Source organism: Pleuronectes platessa, chromosome 13 (genome assembly GCF_947347685.1).
Source record: "Pleuronectes platessa chromosome 13, fPlePla1.1, whole genome shotgun sequence".
NCBI lineage: Eukaryota > Metazoa > Chordata > Actinopteri > Pleuronectiformes > Pleuronectidae > Pleuronectes > Pleuronectes platessa.
The window spans coordinates 11,726,334-11,747,757 of NC_070638.1; the positions used below are offsets into that span (position 1 = coordinate 11,726,334).

The 21,424-nt window shown below is 40.8% G+C and overlaps 2 protein-coding genes and 1 long non-coding RNA gene across 3 annotated transcripts; all 3 read left to right on the forward strand.

The window, feature by feature from the left end:
* The first annotated feature begins 2,494 nt into the window (after window positions 1-2,494).
* Window positions 2,495-3,103, forward strand: LOC128454046 (uncharacterized). Its single transcript, XR_008341592.1, has 3 exons — window positions 2,495-2,625; window positions 2,734-2,874; window positions 2,984-3,103. It is a non-coding gene; the product is annotated as an uncharacterized LOC128454046 (long non-coding RNA).
* A 216-nt stretch (window positions 3,104-3,319) lies between these two features.
* Window positions 3,320-4,285, forward strand: LOC128454545 (adhesive plaque matrix protein-like). Its single transcript, XM_053437963.1, has one exon. It carries the CDS (start codon window positions 3,320-3,322, stop codon window positions 4,283-4,285), a length of 966 nt encoding a protein of 321 aa, XP_053293938.1.
* A 7,157-nt stretch (window positions 4,286-11,442) lies between these two features.
* Window positions 11,443-18,653, forward strand: LOC128454985 (schwannomin-interacting protein 1). The gene is made up of 6 exons (XM_053438606.1): window positions 11,443-11,472; window positions 13,896-14,005; window positions 17,209-17,326; window positions 17,439-17,645; window positions 17,927-18,050; window positions 18,556-18,653. The coding sequence occupies exons 1-6, from the start codon at window positions 11,443-11,445 to the stop codon at window positions 18,651-18,653; spliced, it is 687 nt and encodes a 228-aa protein (XP_053294581.1).
* The last annotated feature ends 2,771 nt before the right edge of the window (window positions 18,654-21,424 follow it).

The window sequence follows — 21,424 nt, forward strand, 5'->3', positions numbered from 1 at the left end:
AAGAAATCAACACTTATTTAAATCTGGATATTTCTAAAATGGAGAAACTTGTGGGCAGTAGTGCTTCTCATAACTCTGCCATATATATGTACATTTTTGTTACTCATCTGTTGGGATCCTGAAGCTAGACTTCAGTCAATAGACTAAAACCATTTCCTACTGCCAGTCTGCCTTAACTGATCTTTTATGATCTACAAGCCTTGTAGATTTTCTATAGAAAGTATTTCTGAAACCTTTCATCCTGTGACTGTTCAAATGAACAAAGGTAATACTCTTCTGAGGGTAGAGCATTTTTTGATAATAAAACATTTTGACCAAAGGAGATTGAGTTTTCCTTTTTCCAGATTGTACTTATAACATCAGCTCTTAAGCATGGCATTCATAGATTTAATTCAGTACATAGTGCTATTCTTTTAATTAAATGGCCCATTTTCTCATTAAAAAAATCATCTTGCCATCTTACCAAATGAATAACTTAAAACTAGTGGAATGCTGTATTATTTTTCTCAATTGTAATAAGACATCAAAGTATTTCTGTTCAATAGAAAAATCCCATTGCATATCAACCATATTTTCAATACTGAAAATATGGTGAAAAATATAACCTCAGGTCAGTCTTAACTGGTGCTTTGTGTCATTTCACAGGTTTGAAGGGTAATTATCCATTTACCGTTAGTCTCATCAGAAGAATATCGGAGCAATCTTTAGTAATCAAGCTGAAAAGGCACAACGTGACATGTCAAAGGCACGAGAGATTATGTCACCGCTGTAGAAGCAGAAAAAGCTGAATGTTTCAAGAAGTATGAGTAGTGGGAAAAACTCAAATTAAACCAGCAATGTGGTGAAAGAGCTGAACTTTTTGATGTTTGAATGGTTGAAATCGGTTGAGTTGTCGGCCAACGAATCCCGAAAGAATTGCAGAATAAAATAGAAAACTGTCACAAAAAAACTATTGATGTAACTAAATGCAAACCAGCTCAGTTGTTATATTGACAAGGAGACAAAGACAAAGCAAGTGTTGTCAGGTGGAGTACACAGGCTAAATGTATCTGCTCGAGAGTTTAATTTGAGTGGATAATATTAAATTAAAACAGCAAAGCTAACGAGCTTAAACATAAGTGAAAGTAAAGTGCCAGACTCACCTCAGTCGTAGACAAACATCAAATAATGTTTTAAACTTGCTGGTGTTGTTGGTAACCTTGGAGATGAAATAACTGCATGCGTCAAGCAGTGTGGGAGCAGGACTTGTATAATACTGATTAAAATGCTGCGTGTACTTCCTCTACTTGCTTTGCAGAAAGGGAAACAACAGGATCACCTGTAAAGAAAAAGCTAAAATGTGTTGATAGAAGTTTAAAGGTTTGAATTTGCACTCTTACATTTTCCAAAGATCAAAAAGCAAGGAAAGTTTTGGAGACACAAAAATAATCATCTCAATTTAAGATTATTTTACAGCTCGGGACCTTCAAGAGCAGATGGAGTTTCTTCAAATATATTTCCTTTTTTGATTTGTTTACAAAACACAATCTCATCGTAAACTTTGAATCTCCACCAAATCATTATTATTACCAAATGCCTTTGTCAGTCATTTTTACTGTATTCCATTCAACAACGGCTACATTCGGACCTTTGACCTTATTTATCTCATTATTTCATTGATCAAGTATCAAAACAAGTAAAAAATGATTTTACTTGTTTTTAAATTTCTTTCTATAACAGTACATTTCTGATTGTTTATTGGAGTATGTTCCCAACCGTTCCCTGAGGTCTTCTACCGCACACTTGCTACACATCACAAAAATTAACTACAAAAAGTTTGAGGAAGCAGCTTATTGTTCGAAGGTTTGGAACATACTCCCACTCTAACCCACAACACAACAGACACGCTACTTCTGTTGATAGTTTTAAGAAACAACTCAAGACCTATTTTGATTATATTACTTTTAATTAATTAGATCTTTTCGTTAACACTATTGTTATATACGTTTTTTTACTTCCTTTTATACCCTCTGCTAGTTTTTTGCTCTCATCCTGGTCTTTGTTTTATTGCTAACATGTTCCTATTGATCGATCATATTTATGAAATGTATGTAAATGAATAAAAATGATAATAATAATCACTCGATTTCTAAAGGTTTCTGGACCAGGCAGCTGTGTTTATGTGACACTCACCCCCCTTCCCCTGCAGGTACTTTACGCAGGTGTATCCAATAGCGCATCATTGGAGAACATGTGACGAAACTGCAGCCGCGGCTTCTGATTGGCTGTCGCAGCGCCCGGAGTACCTGCCGCGAGGGACCGCGCAGTCACTTAAAGCCTCGGGGAGCCGTCGTCTCTCATCTCCTACTGATTCAGGGCGCAACACGACGATGCTTGAAGGCAAAAGGAAAGGCCCGGCCGTCTACTGGGCTGTGGGCTTTATTGTGGCGTGTTATTTGGCACAAGCGGCGAACTGTCACCAACCGAAGGAAACGGGAAAACCGAGGGGACCAACGATAGGTGTCCGAGACGGGACCATTTTGTTCGGCAGGGGTGCTGAGTCTCACGTCGCAAACGGGAAGAGGAAAACACCGGCAAACGCTTCTGCTGTGGAGGATGAACGGGCTTACCAAGCGGACTCTGCAGGTAGGAGTTTGAGGTCTTTAATTTTACAGGTGTTGTTCAGTTAAAACAAATTTTAAGCTGTTGGTAAGGATTTGATTAGTACGCTCACATTTGAATGTGTCCTGCCAGGCTTGTCAAACGAACAAGCACAGGATACCAGTCCAATAGAAGCGTCATGGAAGCGCATGGCACCTTCCCTGCAGTGCGGCGGGGACCAGATGAAGTTCAGAGCGGTGGGACCTGGAGCTTCGAAGTTTGCAGTGGATCAAGGTAACTGGTTAGATTGATCTGTTGTGCCATACATGTACAATGTTTATTTAATGTCTTGCCCCAGTGTTTGCCTGTATTGAGATTTTCCTTATTTGTTTTCCCTGCCCAGGAAATGCACCCCCAATGCCTCTGTCCCAGGTCCCCTCCAACTGTGGCTACACCATGCAGAGGAACTCTCTTGCACTTGTGATGCTGGTTCCATATGATGGCTGCAATATCGTTCAAGAGGTACTTTAATTTCCATTGAAATGTAAAATGAAAACATTTCCTCTGGCAAAAAGTTAAATCCGAAACCATATGGTGAAGGGACTCGCTGTTACTTGATGTGGTTTTTGATGAACTAAATGTTACAGCTTAGTCAATGCTACTACCAAGAACTAATGTGTTGACATTCAGTTTAACACAGTTCTGTTCTTGTCCCAAGGGTGGAAGTTACATGCTGCCAATGCGATGGCAGGGAATCCCAGTTTCACTCTGGTGCAATAAACCTGCAACACCACCTGCCACTACTCCACCTGCCGCTACTTCAGCTCAACCACAGGATCCTGAACATATTCCTAAGTTTCCTGTCTACCCACCTTACTATCATTGGTATCCTCCTGGGCCTCTGCCAACCCCTGCAGAGCCGACTACAACTCCTCCAAAAATGACGACAAAGCCCACAACTATACAATCTCAGGTGCCGCAGGTGCCCCACTTTCCAAAGTTTCCACCATATGGGCCCCAGATGCCGCAGTTTCCACCATATGGCCATTATCAGCAATTTCCTCACTATCATTGGCCTCTGCCAACCCCTGCAGAGCCCATTATAACTACTCTAGAAATGACGACTGAGCCCACAACTACACAATCTCAGGTGACGCAGGTGCCCCACTTTCCACAGTTTCCAAAGTTTCCACCATACGGGCACCAAATGCCGTACCTTCCACCATATGGGCCGCAGTTTCCACCATACGGACCTTTTCAGATATTTCCTCACCATCATAAGCCTCAGCCAACCCTTGCAGAGCCCACTATGACTACTCCAGAAATGACGACCGAGCCCACAACTACACAATCTCAGGTGACTCAGGTTCCCCAATTTCCACAGATGCCAAAACTTCCACCATATGGGTCCCAGATACCGCAGTTTCCACCATATGGCCATTATCCGCAATTTCCTCACTATCATTGGCCTCTGCCAACCCCCGCAGAGCCCACTATAACTACTCCACAAATGACGACTAAGCACACAACTACACAATCTGAGGTGCCCACCTTTCCACAGTTGCCAAAGTTTCCACATTTTCCACCATATGGGCCCCAGATGCCACAGTTTCCACCATACTGGCCCGCAATACCGCAGATTCCCTATGGACATTTACTTCCCAATCCTTTTCATCAGTTTATCCCACCATCTGCCCCAAAATAGCCAACCTCTAAGCCAGAGACTACCACTGACACCAGCACCGACTACAAGAACTACTACCACAGAAGAGAAAACGGAAGACGTACTGACTCCAGCGGCGCAAAATCTGTTAAATGTTCAACTCCATTTTCCAGTATTGCAATTTCCTTTCATGTATGTCCCTCCTCCAGGCTACAATAAAATGGTTTGAATAACAAGTGGCTGTCTGTCTTCAGTGTTTGAACTTGAGGGGTTAATGTGGAAGGTTTGGTGCCCTTGATTTCAAATTATTGGTAAAATGCTGCTCACTTTAAGATGGTTTTTCATCAGGATACTAGAGAGCACTTTGGTGCTAGATCTGTTATGTTCACTGTTCCATAAGAAACATCCACATTACTCATTAGACTAAATTTTCTTATTAGTCTCCAGCTTAGTAAATGGTCCATGTTGTCCACATGGTGCCACAATTTCCTTCGCTACAGGCTCCAGCTTTTTCAGCTTAAGGTTGTTTGGTATGAATAATGAGCAAATTGCTAAATTACAAGACATCAACTATTTAAATCTTGATATTTCTAAAATGGAGAAACCTGTGGACAGTGTTGCATCTCAGAACTCTGCCATATATATATTTGTTACTCATCCTTATGGATCCTGAAGCTATAGACTTCAGTCAATGGACGAATGATATAGTTCATGATGTGTACATCAATACTGGAAATATGGTGAACCATAACCTCAGGTCAGTCTAAACTGGTGCTTTGTGTCATTTCACAGGTTTGAAGCACAATTATCCATTTGCCTTTAGTCTCATTAGAAGAATATCGGAGTATCTTTAGAAAAGGTCATATCAAGAAATAAGTTATTAAATGCACTGATGCTACATTGGAATTGACTTGATTTTTTTGTCTTTTCCTTCACAATTCATGAACAATTTCCTAAGAAATCAATTAAAATGTTCAAAAACACCCTCACTCACATTGTTGACAATAAAATAAAAAAAATTAACGGCTTATTCCTTGGATCATGCCCCACACATTCCTGCATGAGATGTTGACAAAGTATTTTGTATTACAAATAACAAATTTAACTCCCTTTAACATCTCCTCAACACCTTGGATAATTGATACAGTAAAACTATCACAATGAGTATGAACTGTGTATGCTGATAAAATACTTTGCCTGAAATGAAAATAATTTTTTTAAACATCAGACATCATCACGTCTCCTTTTTCAAATATGCAGAGCTGACTTTGATCTGAGGGTGCAGTGGAATTAGACATCAGTCCAAACAAGCTCACCTGCTGTGACGTTGATTAACACCTGTGCAGCTGCAGCTGAAGTCCAATCTGATTGGTTGTTCACAAGGTGCCAAGAAGTCACCAGTATAAAAAGCTTCCCTCAGTTGTTTGATTCTAGGGTAAAGTGCTGTCCATCTGTATCAGACGTGCAGCTCCATTATGGCAGGTGAAGCTGGGTTGCGCTGCTGGTCACCTCAAACTGTGGCAGTCCTTCTGCTCCTGTGCACTTTGGCCCCGAGTTTATTTGGTTTTAGCTTGCGTGGATTGAGCAGGAACGCTAAACAGGATAAGGTAGTTAGTGAGGCCTCAAGAGTGGAGATAAGGACAGGGAGCATTCTCTTTAATGGGAAAGAGCTGAACTCCGAGTCAGGATCTCCCTCTGCTGCTGCCACAAATGACGATGGCCTGCCGCATGTTGATACAGATCAACCAGAAGGCTCAGGTGAGGTTTTCTTTGTCTATTTATTTGCTAATTTGATGTGCTGCTTAAAAAAGTCCATGGAAAAATGCTTGATACTCAAAAACAATAAAAGCCGAACGGTATTAACCCTGTCTGAACTTCTGAAGGGATGTTTGCAGAGACATCACAGTTGAATGAAGTCATGCCCAATGAAGGAGCATGGAGGCGCTTGAACCCTGCTTTGCATTGTGGTCAAACCAAGATGAAGTTCATAGCCATGGGACTTGGAGCTGCTGATTTACAACTCGACATTGGTATTGTAAACAAATGCACACTCTTCTGCATAAGGGAATTTGTTAAAACTGTAAATGTCTGACATGGAATTCTGGCTCTGCTCTCTCATAGGAAATGAACATCCACTTCCTCTGACCCAATTGCCTGAAAGCTGCGGGTTCTCCCTGCAGCCGAACGCTTTAGGTCTTGTTTTGGTTGCTCCCTACAATGGCTGCAATGTGATACAAGAGGTACAGCTCTACCCCTATTGACTTAACCAGCTAAAAATGTATATTGTTGCAAATGGGTTTACCAAATGGAGAGTTGTAATGGAATTTTTCGAAAGTTAAATTCAATTTATTTTACGATGAGCCTGGTAATTGAAATGTACATAGTGAACAGATCACGTACATTATAAACCAAATCGTTTTTTTCTCTTTCAGAATGGAAACTATGTGGTCTCAATGATGTGGCTAGAGGCTGAAATAAAATTGACCTGCCCCATTTTGCCAAGCCCTGATGCAACACCTGCTCAGTATCCCTGGAATCATCCTGTACCTCACAGGCCCTCAAGCTTTTATCGTCCTAAACGACATGTTTCCATCTATGATCCTCGCAGTCTATATTTCTATTGGTACTACTCATATTTGAATCAAAACCAAGCTATGGCAACTAGTACAACTACTGCTGAGCCGGAAACAACCACAACATCCAAACCGACAACGGAGATGCCTCAAAACCCTCCTGTATACCTTCCCTATGTGTATTACCCTCAGTTTTACTATCCTTACTACTATTACTACCCTCTCCCTCAGACTGTACCTGCCACCACGGTACCTGCCACCACGGTACCTGCCACCACGGTACCTGCCACCACTGTACCTGCCACCACGGCACCCGCCACCACGGCACTTGCCCCGAAATACCCAATATATTATCCTTACCCTCCTGCAGGAGCCCATTCGCCGATGTTCCCTGACAACGCTGATGTTTACTACTACCCTATCATACAGCATATCTATGGAACACCTACATACCCTAGCGATCCAATGCAAACAACTACACCGCCTCCTACTTCCACAACTAGCCCAAGTGGCACAACTAAGCCAAGTGAGACAAGCCCTATAGCAACGCCGGCCACTGCTTCTACCACTAGAAAAACGACTAAATGTTCCAAACAGACAACCTCCAGCAGTGGCACCTATCCAGGCCAATTGAGTCCATTTGTTGAGTACTACGAGAGCCCCTTTGCTCCCGTCACTTCATATGCCCACAATAAGGCTGGCAAGCTCCCAGACAACCAAAAATATATGCCTCAAAATGGTTACAAATCTGGACCCCAGGCTCCAGCACACTCAGGCTTCGACCCGCGAGCTGCGCCATGGTTTTTCCACTAAACTGGGAGAGGCATTCCTCAACTTAAATAGTTATTCAAACGATAAGACTAACTTAAACATTTGTCTGAATTAACTGAGTTGCAGTTTCTCAAACACAATGTCTTATCTTTCAGGGGCTGCTGTTCTGTCATATGCGCCTTCAATAAACATGTTTTACTTGAAACTTTGTTTTCATTCATCTTGTGTTCCAGAGTTTCCCTCTAATGCCCTGTGGCTAACGTTTTTTTTTTTTTTTTTTTTTTATAAATTGTTTTAACATATCCTGTTGGTTTGATAGTGGTACGACAAGTTACTCTACATTAGTCTCAAAATCTCAAGTAGCTTGGAACTCTTGAAAGATAAACGACATATTTCCCTCCAGCCTGGAAGACCCATTGATGAGAAAAGTACTCTATAACAAACTTACATTAGTCTACATAACAGGCCCAAATAAGTAATAACCACTCTACATTTCTAGAGTGATTTATGGACTTTTTTTTTTGTGCAAGATGGAAAATATTATTAAACAGAATATCTTTTACATCAATTGATGCAAACCTTCTGCCTGGAAATGACAAATCACAAAAGGTTAGTTATATTAACCTGCTAGTAAAGGTATACTAATTTGATTGGGTTGTTGTATGATCTTTAAAGATCAATTAAATTGCTTTTTATTTTTTACATTTTCAGCTTCAACTTTTCTGACATGCCAATGACTTAAAATATAAATATATTTTAAAACAAATTAACTAATCGTGTTCTCAGAGGGGCCTGTCTGTGCTGGGCCCTTGGAATTATTGCCCTGAATCTACAAAAAAATTGCATGCAGCACAATTAGCATGGCTAAAGGTTTTTATGCAATTTCGCTCCTTCAAATGTCTCTAAACTTGCCTCGCTTTCGAATGTAATTCATTGCTGTGTGCATCCACCCCATTCTGTCTGTTCTGATATATTTCCACATGGCGGTATCCCCTCCAGTCACCCCATGGCAAGATACACACGATCAAGGATCTCCACACATCACTGAAACTAAACCACACGTGACAACAGAGGCATGCAATGTTGGTCTATTTGAGGCAAGGATAGTCGGCATTTCATTTACCACTGCTCTAGAGCGTTAGTTGGCCAGTATTAGGGCACTGAGCTCAGGAGTAAAACTATTCTGCAGAGGCATCAGAACACCAGACGTCTTCTGCAACACTGTTGGGTTTTAATCGCTGCTTTTGCACTTTACTTGAAGCGTTTCATGGAATTGTCACAAAGTAGGTGAGTGCACTGTACAGCATGTGCTATATATGTTTTTTATTTTTATCTTAAAGGTGATGTGAATTGAGGATGGTAACATGGAATTTATGCATTTGTGCCAAATGTTCGGGGAAATTTGTTTTGTCCTTTTGAAATGGTAAATTACAGAAATGGAATAAAAAAGGAAGTTGCAGACAAAAAAGGCAGATATATGTTGTGGTTTATGAAACCTATATCACACTTGTGACCATATATAACCAACCAGAGGAGGGCACTAACATGCTGAAGAAACTTCGTAAAATAATAACCTGGTCTAGGTGGTGATTTGAATCTCATTATTTGCCAAAGATGGATACACAAAGTAACAACATAGCGCTTTACCAGGAGCTAAAGCTAGTATGATAGATAGGGGTGATAGATAGAAATATGCTTGATGCAAAGGATTGATGGATAGAAATATATAATTGAGTGTTGCACTCTGATGACAGAGATTGCACATTTTACTCCAATCCACACAACTGCTATTCCAGACTTGACTTCTTTCTTTTCATAAGGATCTGTTCAGAGCAAAAAGCTGTGAAATTGATCACATCACATTATCTGATCATGCCCCTATAATACTAATGATTGACGTTGATGGGGAAAAGGGAAGATCAGTCTGGAGAATTAATAACTGTCGAATACATGCATTTTTTTTTAACATGGTTATTCTATTTATTTTATACATGCTATGACAGAAAATGTAAAGACACCATGGAAATCTCAGAGGCCTATACTGCCAGCATTGGAGTGGTCAGTTTCAGAGAGCGATCTGTCCCCCTACTCTGACTATCTTCAGTCTATCTTTGGCAATACTCCCGGCCAGAGCACTGAGCCCTTCCCTGAAACGTGACATTTGCCCCACCCTCTCGACACAGCTCGTCTTCATGGACGACTATGATGTTGACAGGGACGAGGAAGAAGAGGGGGACTTATTCATGAGAAAGGCCACAGCAGGCTTCTGGTGGGAGGACTGTGGTGCTGATGGCAACTGTGATATACATCACCAGAGAGGGGGGAGAGGCTGCATGGTAAACAGTCGCAGCTGGGCCGAGGAGCTCCAGGATATCTTTACACCACAGGCTGTGTACTGTTACAGCGGAGGACGAAGCAGATTCTCCAGTATCTCTGTGAGTTATTTCTCCTTTTTCTGTTTCCTTTATCCACTTTCATCTGTTATGAGAAATTCAATGACATCTCTTTACCGGAAGAAACCAGACAAGATCAAGTCCAGGTGTCTGAGAATAACATACTTTTGAAACATTTAGACAGAGAGACAGATGGATTCAAATAATTATGCAGGACAAGAAAAACCTTCAAGACTTATGGAGGTACAACAGTATGAATCTATGGCGGATATGCAAATAGACAATACCTTAAATGGACAGTGCAAAATTATAACAACGCTATACATAATGTGAAATAGAAGTCAAACAAGTTAATGAAACGCATTGTCAATAATTATACAAAAAATACCAAACTTAAGTTGAAAAAAACATGACCTACAAACAAACGAGGCTTATAGAGACAGTAACAAAATCATTTAGATAGAGATAAACTATCTCAAGTCAAAGAGCAAATGCTGATGATACAATGTGTGAAGATAATATAAGCTGCAGTCCTCTGCTGTGTCTGACTGTAAGTATAGTATAGTGTAGTGTAGTGTAGAGTAGTGTAGTGTGGAGTAGTATAGAATAGTATATTGTAGTATAGTATAGTATAGAATAGTATATTGTAGTATAGTATAGTATAGAATAGTATATTGTAGTGTAGTATAGCATGGTTAGGGACTGTGGGACTGGGTGCTGATGAGTGATGATGGATGATGGATGATTCAAAATGTGTTGTTCAATAATCCCACTGCTGCATTGTGACACAGCAAAACTAACTGTGTGCATGCTTTTGTGTGTGTGGTGTGTGGGTGTGTGTTTTTGTACGCACGTGTGGGCATGTGCACGTAGAATGGGGCCGGAGGAGCCGATTCCTTTAGGAGCCAAAACAAACAAGACAACGTCTAATTAAAAATTCACTGCTCTGCTTTGGGTCGAGACGCAGACGCCATGACGGTGTGTTGCTCCAAAGTGCTGAGATTCATTAGGGGAGGTTTCATTGATCAGCTGCGGCCTCTCTAATTCTTTTGTTTTCCACTGCTGCACACTCATTTATTTATCTGTCACCTCTTATCAGGACTCAGCTAGAAACATCTAGTTCTCGAATTCCTTCCAATAAATGAAAGATAGCAAAGAGAAACCAGGAGAGCATGAGGAAGATGGAGGAACAGAAAACAGATCGGGAGCCGTGGCAGCACTGAGCTGCTCCATCTCCCCCTGTCCTCCAGCGTTTTTCTCTCCTCCTCCGCTTCCGCCTCGTGCTACTCTTTCCTCTCCTGTTCCCACATTACTCCCCCCCTCCTCTCTCTCATGCCTCTCTCTTCCCTCCCTCCCTCCCTCTCCTGAATGGAGCTGCGGTATATGAGAGGGTCTCCTGGGTCTGGCTTCACTGCAGTGTAGAAAAGGGCTCGGCGACTGTTTCAGTACGATGCGCTGAAGGATGGTGCACCAGGAGAAACGCGTTTACCAGGTGTGTGGATTTGTTCCTTGTGTATGTGGTTGTGTGCCTTTTTGAAGGGTGTAGCATCTGAAGCAAAAATATTCCCAGGTATACATGATGGGTATCCATCATGGGTGTGCTGCTTGGGATGAATCCGCCATCTGGACGAGTGTATGAGTGATTGTAGAGGGAGTGCGTGTGTTTTTATGTGATATTTATCTGCTCATCACTGTGTTTTTACACCTTCTCTGTCAAATCAGCAAAGAATCCATCCCAATAGGATTGGTGTCTTTGTGAATCATTAGCTGCTTTCTTCAATTTTTCATAGAATTATTTTATAATCTACAATGAATTACAGTGACAATTCAATGTTTTTCATTCCATATAGTGGATAAAATAAAGATTGTGTGTGTGAAACTGTGTTTGTGTGTGTAGACAGCCGGTAAGGAGAACATTGGGTTGTCTGAGGAGGAGGGGCAGGAGGCACTGCGTTGGCTGGGTCAAGGCGATCAACTATAATTTATGTTCTTACATCACAATATCATATAATGATGAATCACAGTAAGGGGTGTGTGTGTGTGTGTGTGTGCGTGTGTGTCTGTGTCTGTGTGGTGCGTGTGTGTGTGTGCAGGGCCGGTCTTGAGGTAATTTAGAGAGAGAATCAGGTCACATTAGAGAAACATCTCCATTTTTGCTGGTGTTATACAATGACTGTTGGTGATGAGGGTGTGTTTCACAGACACACACATGTAGGAATTGTAGGAAATGTTGGCATTTGGCACAATCCCAGAATACAGATATATTTTCCATGGTGCCAGAGTAGAAAATCCTGCTGTGCTGAAACATTTCTTTTAATTTGACTAAAATACGGTGAGACTTTGAAGATGAAACGTGCCAAAACAAATGATAGATCCAGGGAAGGATGTCAATTAAATAAGAGGAGGAGGAAATGTTTCTGGAAACCTCTGGATGCTGAGAAGCGACACACCATGCCTGCAGAAAAATATGAGAAGAGGACAGAGGGAGTGTTGAGAAATACAAGAGCAGAATGACATGGCGTCTTTAACCAGTTTACTATGGATACAGTAGCTGCTGTCTTCATGATGGATAAGGTAGCGAGGGAGAGAACAAAATGACGACTTAGAGCAACTAGAGTCCAATGAGATTTGTAGCGGTTAAAAGAAGAGAATTGTGGATTTCTTCGGTGTAGACAGAAACAGACTCGTTGAGAATATAAATGGACAAACACTGGAAAACAGGATATCTTTTTTTCTTTTGTAGGTCTGCTTGTACGAGAAAAGTAAAAGCAAAAAATATGCACTATACGGATTCTCATATGTTGAAACATGATGTTATTGGTGCATTTCACTAGTCATCCATTCACTCCTGAGCGCTGTAGTCCTATCCCAGGATGCATCAGGGGTAGGGGACATCTTAGACAGGTTGTCGGCAGGTTAACAGTCTATAACATAGCGAACACAGAATGAACTAGAATGCCCCTCAGGACCTACTCCAAGGTCCAATAGCCCTCTAAAATTCAATCAAGCCGATTTTGTCATCGAGGTCTACAAGTCAGTCACTGGGAAATCAGGGAAAACATGCAAAGTTAATGAAAGTGAACACATTTCCTGGATCCGCCCCCTGATACAGTTCCCACCAACAATTAATGGGTTCTTTGCAAACACATACGGCATCTATCAGGCCAACCTGTTCAGCCTATTAAGCAGAATACTAACACCTACACACAAGCACAAATGGAAACATAGCCTCTTTGGCGGATGCATTAAATGCATAAAAACTCACATTTGTACCTGCGAGCAAAGGCAGAGTTTCTGTGGGACTGTGGTTAGGAAGTCAGAGCATATGATTTGTCTGATGGGCCTTTTAAATCAACATATTAATGTCGTTCTTTACGGCCTGTATAACAATGAGAGCCCGGAAATGTGATTTGTTTTTCTTTGTATGGCTGTAAATGTTACGAACATGATATTTTGGGTTAAGTGATTACTAAGAGACATAATATAAAAAGAGAAGAAGTCTAAGTGCTGATGTCTGATGGAAGAAAAGACGAGAAGTCTCTTAACATACTTTATAATGAACTTAGTGTTGTTAAAATATGTACATACAGTCATAATGACAGCTGGATTATCTCAGGGTGATCGGCAGGAGCTTGGTTTGCAGTATCTGTTTATCTACACCTTTCCCTCTAATCCACATTCATTCCTCCATCATATTGTGTTTTCATTCCGTCCTCCTTTCAACCAGACAGTGCTCTTTGTACCACACAAGTATGAATAGCCCCAAATCTAAATATCAATTTACACACTCATCTTGATAATTTCCTCTCACGAGTATGTCCCACTTGATCAATCAAGCAGGGATGGAGGAGCAGTTCAACACTTTGAATAAATCAATGTTCTTTGTATTCATGCGTTTGTCTGCGTTTCTCACAGGCCCAGAGAAACGAGAGAGAGTCCATCAGGCAGAAACTTGCCCTTGGCAGTTTCTATGACGACGAGCCTGTCATCTACACCAGCTGCAGCAAGAACGGCCCATCCTCCCGGTAGGTCTGAACTGTGTGTGTGTGTGTGTGTGTGTGTGTGTGTGTGTGTTTGTGTGTGTGTGTGTGTGTGTGTGTGTGTGTGTGTGTGTGTGTGTGTGTGTGTGTGTGTGTGTGTGTGTGTGTGTGTGTGTGTGTGTGTGTGAGACAGTTTGATCAATAGAGCTTTTTGAAACAATATTTTAATTTCACACTTCACATTTGACACTGGAGCTCTAGAAATATTTTATTTTAGGAATAACTGCACAAAAACAGTGGTATATTTTCTTCTTAGTGTAAAACCTTTAGATTGTATATGCGTCTTGTATGAGTAGCCTTCTAATTCAGACATTCAATGTAATACTTGCTCATCATAGTGACAAACCAATAAATAAGTATTAGTTTGAGCCACCAATGAAAACCATGTAACTCCTCATTTGGCAATTTAAATATTTGCAGATAAAGTGAAATATCCCATTTATGGATAAAGGACTGTTTCATTTGAAAATAATTAAAGAGAGTAATTATTTTATTAATTGTAAAGGTAATTGTTCTGCAAAATCTTGCTCGAGAGTTACGATAAGAAAGAATAATATCAATAATGAGGAGAAAAAGAGGACCTAAATATATAATAACACAATTGAGATAAGTTATAAAAATATAAAGGAATAAACTGGAAACGAGACGAAGAATTAAAAAGCAATTTTAGAAATGATCAAATGAGATGCAAATATTGCACATGATAAATAAAGAACATGCCGTTGATATAATAGCGTGCGTAAGTAATATTGCATATATAGCACACGATGGTGAAAGAGTGATATTGGACATGACAAAGCCGACAACAGGAAAAAATGTCTTTCCTTGTAAAAAATTTAACTTTCGGAAACACGTTACCAGAGCCCTGTCTGACAACCATGAGAGGGAGCTGTTCAGCAGCTCAATACATCTAAAAACTGAGAGAAAATGACCATAAAAACAATGCCTTGTCCACTCAAAGATCACCAAGACAAATGTCAGGGGGTTCCCAGGAAACTGGTTCATGAGGAGATGAGGTACAGTGAAAAAGGCAGGGTGAAGGGATGGTGCAAAAGTGAAAGTGAAAGGTTTTGTTTACAGTCATTGGAAGGGGAAATGACGTTGGACTGAACAATCACTGGTTTTCTCTCCAGCAGCAGAACAAAGACGTATGGAAGTAGTGTGGAAAGGGTGCAGCACAGAGGAGGTGGCACAATGGTTAACCTCACATGTGATCCGTCCCTGAGGCAGAAACTAACGTGCCGCGGCTTCATGAATCACAGAGAATAAGAGAAGTGTCTCACATCAAAATGAAATATTTCCCAATTAAAAATTACGTTACAGACTGCAACAAAGAAATAGGGATGCAGTGATGGTGACATTTTAAACAGTACATGGTTGATACAGATGGTCAATGTATGGCACTCAGTGCACCGACACAGTCAATACCAATACATCCATCACAGTAAATGGATTATAGGACTTGTATTCATTTTTTTTTCAAAATAATAATAAAATTGCAACCTAAATAATGTTAAACAAATACTTTTTTTCGCCGAAATAATACAATGCAATCCTAAATCTTACATTCCAAAAAGGTACACACATAAATCAGATGTAGAATCAAAATGTGAAATCAAACTGAAGAAAATCATTTTCACATTTAACAGATATTTCATGTGTGTAATTGAGGTTTGAGACTTCCACAGACACCTGTAAACACACACACACACACACACACACACACACACACACACACGCACACGCACACACACAGTGGAAAGAGTTGCACTACATCAGACACAAGTTGGTTAACCAAAGCCACTACATCAACTATAGGCTTTGACCTGCAGTGACTCTCTGATTGAACGACGGGCTCTCATCGCTCTACTCTTGAGGGGGCGTTTGAACGATGGGCTGTCCCTCCATGGCAGTGGCTTCTATTTGAGGAAGTGCAGATATGTCTGTAAGTGTGTCTCGAATGGTCCTGAAAGAAGAAGTGGTGCCTGATATGAGTCAGACCCTATGATTGGTGGGGATGGGGTCATGTGATCTCCTCTGGAGGTAAGAGTGCACCCTCTGGGATTTAGTTTGGGTTGGAAATTCCGACACCAGCGTGTCCAGTTAGGGACATTTTGTGTGTGTTATTGTTCTCATCCTAATAAAGGCTGGAGGGGAAGGTTACTTTGGGTTCTTAGGTTCTTTCAGAGTATCATGATCTGGAACTCAGTGAATTGTGTTTTGAGCTGTTGGAAATGCTGAGGTTGAGGTTGGCTTCAGTGTAACTGCTGTGACGACCCGAGTGATGTTTGTCCCTTGAATTATTTCACTGAAGTGTTCAGTTGCTTTTCTTTTTGCGTGATGAGCTCACAGTAGGGACATGGCACCACGGCCAAAGGTACCTGGACACCTGAATATAGTAAAATGGTCTGTAGTTCAAAAGCAGCATTTCTAGTCTTCACAGGACAGTTTTTGTCATTTTTTAATACAGTGCATGTATGTGCACCACTTTCTCTATCACACATCACTCACAGGCGCCAGGGGGGAGGTGGGCTTCAAGGTCTTGCCCCAAGGGCACTTCAGCAGGCAGAATTGAACCACCAAAGTTCTGGTTAGATGACGTCCCACTGTACTTTCTGAACAGCCATTGAATAAGTCGTTTCAAAACTACGGCAATAATCTGCTTCTATAACAGACAAAAAAAACAACACAAATAGTCCATCTTTGTAACGACAAAACAGTATGGCTCGTCTTGTCATACTGTACAAACTGACTCGGACAATTTCCTGTGTAACCGGGCACACTAGGAACAGCAGCAGTAGAAAGAGCTACAAATCTTTTAGCTTTTTGTGTGGAAATTTCAATAAATGAAATGAGTTTTCAATTATTCTGTTAAGAATCCTACAAATGCTTGACTATCTTCCTCAAACATTACATGGCTTCTCCACTTTCCACTCCTTTCTTCATGATAAGTGACTATGCACAATTTTGTCAGATATCTTTTTCGAAACATCATCTTCTTGAGGGTAAATATAAATACTTAAATTCATACCTGACCTTACATGGTACGGTATCTGTCTTTTGAAATGTTTGTTTGTTGTGTGTGAATAAAATCAATAATTTTCCCAACAGGTTTCATAATGACTCAAGCCTTTTGAGCGTCAGTGACTCAACAACGACTCTCTCGTGTTCTGTGTGTTTCTCCTCAGGCTGCAGGGCGGGGTTAACCTTCAGGTGTGTTTTGTCAATGACAGCAACAGTGACAAAGACAGCGATGCGGAGGACAGCAGGACAGAGACCAGTCTGGACACGCCGCTTTCACCTGTGGTACGCGTGCTGTTTCGGCCTCGTCCCACACACTCTCATTACTCTTTATTATCACAGAGAACCCACATTTGCAGTTACATCATCATGTCACTTACACTACTTCCCCTTCCAGAGCAAGCAGAGCTCTTCGTTGTCGGACCGGGACACGGCAGAGGAAGACTCGGACCCGTTAGATGACTGCAGCGGGTTCTGGCGGGTGCAGCGGAGACTGCAGGAAGAGGCCAGGGTGGCGCTGGCCCTAGCTCGACCCATGGCCCGCATGCAGGTGGAGGTGGAGAGGCAGATACAGCTGCACAGACGCTCGCCTGTCGCTGACATGGTCAGTCAGTTAGAGAGAGAAACACAAATCAGTACAGAATAATACAGTCAACACAACACAATAAATGCATGCTCTAATCTAACCCCTAACCCTAACACTCACACACAAAAGATCAGAAAACCTGATTGTTGATCAACTCAAGATGTTTGCAGACCCAGACACAAACAAAGATCTAGTTGATCAATAGTGAATAACTACGTTTTTGTCTTAATTCTGGATGTGGTGCACGATAATATAAACAGCATTTTACTCTCTCTCTGTTTGTGTGTTTGCATATGCAGCTTCCCCATTTGCCTCACATCAGCGAGTGCTTGATGAAGAGGAATTTGAGGCGAGGGGACATGAGGGACATGAGTCTCGGACAGCTGCAAGTCATCACAAATGACCTACACTCACAGATCCAGAGTGAGTAGAACAGATCATCTTGAAGACGATCGCCAAACTCAACAAATCACCTGTTCTTACATGACAATTCTACTGTCTCCCCGCTATGTTTGCATATTATTGTGGGCCAGTGAAAACATATCAGATTTGAAGCAGCAGTTGATAATCAGCAGCAGTTTTAACTTGAGTTTTTTGCTTCAAACGTACCCTACTGCTAACATCTGAGAAAGTATCTTATCCCCTTTTTCTTTTAAGGTTACTGAGCTTTATGCTCTTTAACTGTCCAGGAACATCAAATGAGGCTTCAGATATATTGTCTTCTGTTCATAAATTAATGAGCAACAACATGAGGACACATAAACAAGATAGAAACAATGACAGACACAGAGTCATAGAAACAAGCGACCACAACAGTAAGTTAAACAGGCACCTCTGTGGATTGGATGTCACTTGGAGGAGTTGTAAATACTTATGGTAAATGGAATGAAGGAATTAAATTTAAAAAAACATGTCTGATCCCACACAGGTTTGAATGAAGAGCTGGTGCAGTTGCTGCTATTGAGGGATGAGCTGCACGTGGAGCAGGACGCCATGCTGGTGGACATAGAGGACCTCACCAGGTGAACCCCTCCTCTCTCTCCCGCCTGTCAAATTTTAACACGTAAGCTGTGTTTGGACATTTACTGGACGTCCATGTGCTCAAGTCTTATTCTTGTTTTTTTGCGACAGGCACGCTCACAGCCACCATCGGCAGCAGGCAGACAAAGCCATCTCTAAATAAACACATCGCCCGGTCCCTCACGTGTGTCCGTCTGCACGTCATCTCACCCGCATCGCTCCATGGACCGTCACCAGTGTTACTTATGAAACTCCATCTGTGCTGACTGTTTCTGAAGAGCTGATATAATATGTGTTGTCAGGATGTTGTCACAGGCCAGAGGAGGGGGCTGCTTTCTGTACGAACGCAGCTGGGTTTCTGCAGGCTTCTCCTTTTCACCATGATTAACCAGAGCATATTTCACAGATGCCGGGGAAACACTTTGACCTCATTCCATCCCCAACACTGATTTACCTCTTTATGACTTTTGCACAGTACACTCATGTACATGTACGTTAGTGCAGTAAGGGAGAGGAAACGCCTGCACACTTTATTTCTCACCTCTCTCAGAAAGGATAATGACTTTCAGGGACATGAAGATCAGTTGGACTTTGTATTTCCCTTAGTGATCACAAAGATGTATCCATTCCTGTCAATGTATTCACTTCTTTCTTTCACTAGAAGCACTGTCATCACTTTTGAATTCACTGTTAATCATCTATTGTCTGCGCTGTTGCAACGGAAAGGATGAACATTTGCAGCTCGTAGCGTCACCGGTCGTCTAAATGCTTCACAGAAGTCTCGTAAAAATCCTTCCAACAGTTTCTAGCTTTAAAGGCTGTGTGCAATAAGAAACACATTAAGAGGTATTTGTCAAATTTGGCGATACTTGATACAATCGACAAAATGAAGAGGTGTCGGTTAAAAAGGATTTGAGGTGAAATGAAGCAGAAGGGAAGACAGGTTGACGTGAACGACCTCCAAATAATGAAAATATGCAATGGGATTTCGGTTAAACTGAATTTACCAATGCGACAAAAGGAAGTTTAAGATTAAATACTAATTATAAATGATAGTCTATATCTCTTTTATCTGTTTAAAATGTTCATGGACACGCAGTATGTAAATGTTAAAAGACTATAAGGATGAAGGACAAGCCCTGTGTGTGTTTAGGAGCTTTATAAGAATGTCAGTTAACACAAACTTTACTTTTTCTTTCGTTTGCTCCATTGATCAATGTATTGTATAATGATTGTATAAAAAGATTCATTAATAAACGCTTCAATGGTGTGAATAGTGCTTGAGATTGAATTAGCATTTTACAAGTTCCAGCTAAATCTGAATAAGTCCATTTTCCCTCTCAAGTCATGTGCATTCAGCTCAAGAATCACACCAACGGGTGCAATTTAGTTTCTCTGCGTATTCACACTTCTGTTGACACTTATGTAAGAGAGGGGAACAGCTCTGACTGCAGGGACCAAAATAACAGGCGGTTACACTCAGCTTAGCTAAATACACACGTTGAATTTGTATCATTGTCTATATTATTTGGTTCTAAAATTTAAAAAATGGCATTTGCGATTAATGAAGTATAAAGCTGCATTCAGGATTGAAACAAGGCCTTCCCATTAGTGAATACAAAATTTGCTTCTTACGTGAATATACAATATTACAATGGCACAGATCGCATCAGAGTAAATTTTTATAGCTGAATTGAATTGATTCAGTATTAAACCACATGAGAGGGAGCAGATGATAAATGTTAGTCACCGTAAATCATTTGAAGGTTCTTTTTTATGTTCTTGAAGAGACACCCAGGGTTGTCCTAGTCTCAGAGTCAGGACAGGATAGGAAGTCCTACAAATAAACATTTAACTAATCACACACATTCCTGCAGAGGCCTTGAGGCTCTCAGGTCAAACACCTATGAGACAAGACTTTGGTTATTATATACACAATAATATAAAGATTAACCCATAAATTCCTTAATAGTAAATCTGATGTAAAATATAATTGAAACACAAATAACTACTTGGCTGCTGGGTATTGTTGCTTGTCGCATCTCTACTGTATCTTAAAGTAAATTTTTTCATTAGAAGCCAAAGTCTCATTCGTATATGGACAGAATTCACTTTACAATACATTTTAAAAAGTAGGTACAAAAACAATGGTACTTAGGTAGAATGCATACCTCCACCAACTGACTATTTAACTTCAATCCAGCCCCACCAAATTACACAAACAAATATAAGCTCCCTAAATTTGGCAGATATTTTAAATCAAACTTTTTAAAATCAAGCAAATGTTTTTTTTTATGTTGAAAAATGCCCTATCTTGCCATGTTAAAGAAACATCATCTGCTCCCTGATCTGAATCTGCAACAAAATGTAATAGGTTCTTCCTTCATGTTCCTATCAAACAAACAAACATTCACACAGAAGAAAACATAACCTCCTTGACACCAGTAATCATTTTAATGATTCATAATAATGGTTAGGTATGAACGTTTTTATTAAAAAAGCAACCGTTACCAAATTTTAGATACTTTACAAGCTTTTGTCAATCCCTTTTTTTTATTTACTGTAACACGTACTGTAAATAATAATAAATGTCTTTGTTTTTGACTATTGCACCATTGGTCAATCACCTTCGACATTTACTGAACAACATACATGCTGCTTTCACTCTGAAGTCCCCAACATGAAAACGTCAACAAAGAACGATCACCAGTGTAAATCTGCATGGGAACCTCAGGATAGATGTAAAGGCCCTTTACTCAGCGGCTGTGGTAATTCCA

What these genes read in the sequence shown, in the direction of transcription:
- LOC128454545 (XM_053437963.1), top strand. Translation starts at nt 3,320, where the DNA reads ATGCGATGGCAGGGAATCCCAGTTTCACTCTGGTGCAATAAACCTGCA.
- LOC128454985 (XM_053438606.1), top strand. Translation starts at nt 11,443, where the DNA reads ATGGTGCACCAGGAGAAACGCGTTTACCAG. An exon ending in GCTCGCCTGTCGCTGACATG is followed by an intron (nt 17,646 to 17,926) that starts GTCAGTCAGTTA and finishes TTGCATATGCAG; the next exon opens with CTTCCCCATTTGCCTCACAT. An exon ending in CCTACACTCACAGATCCAGA is followed by an intron (nt 18,051 to 18,555) that starts GTGAGTAGAACA and finishes GATCCCACACAG; the next exon opens with GTTTGAATGAAGAGCTGGTG.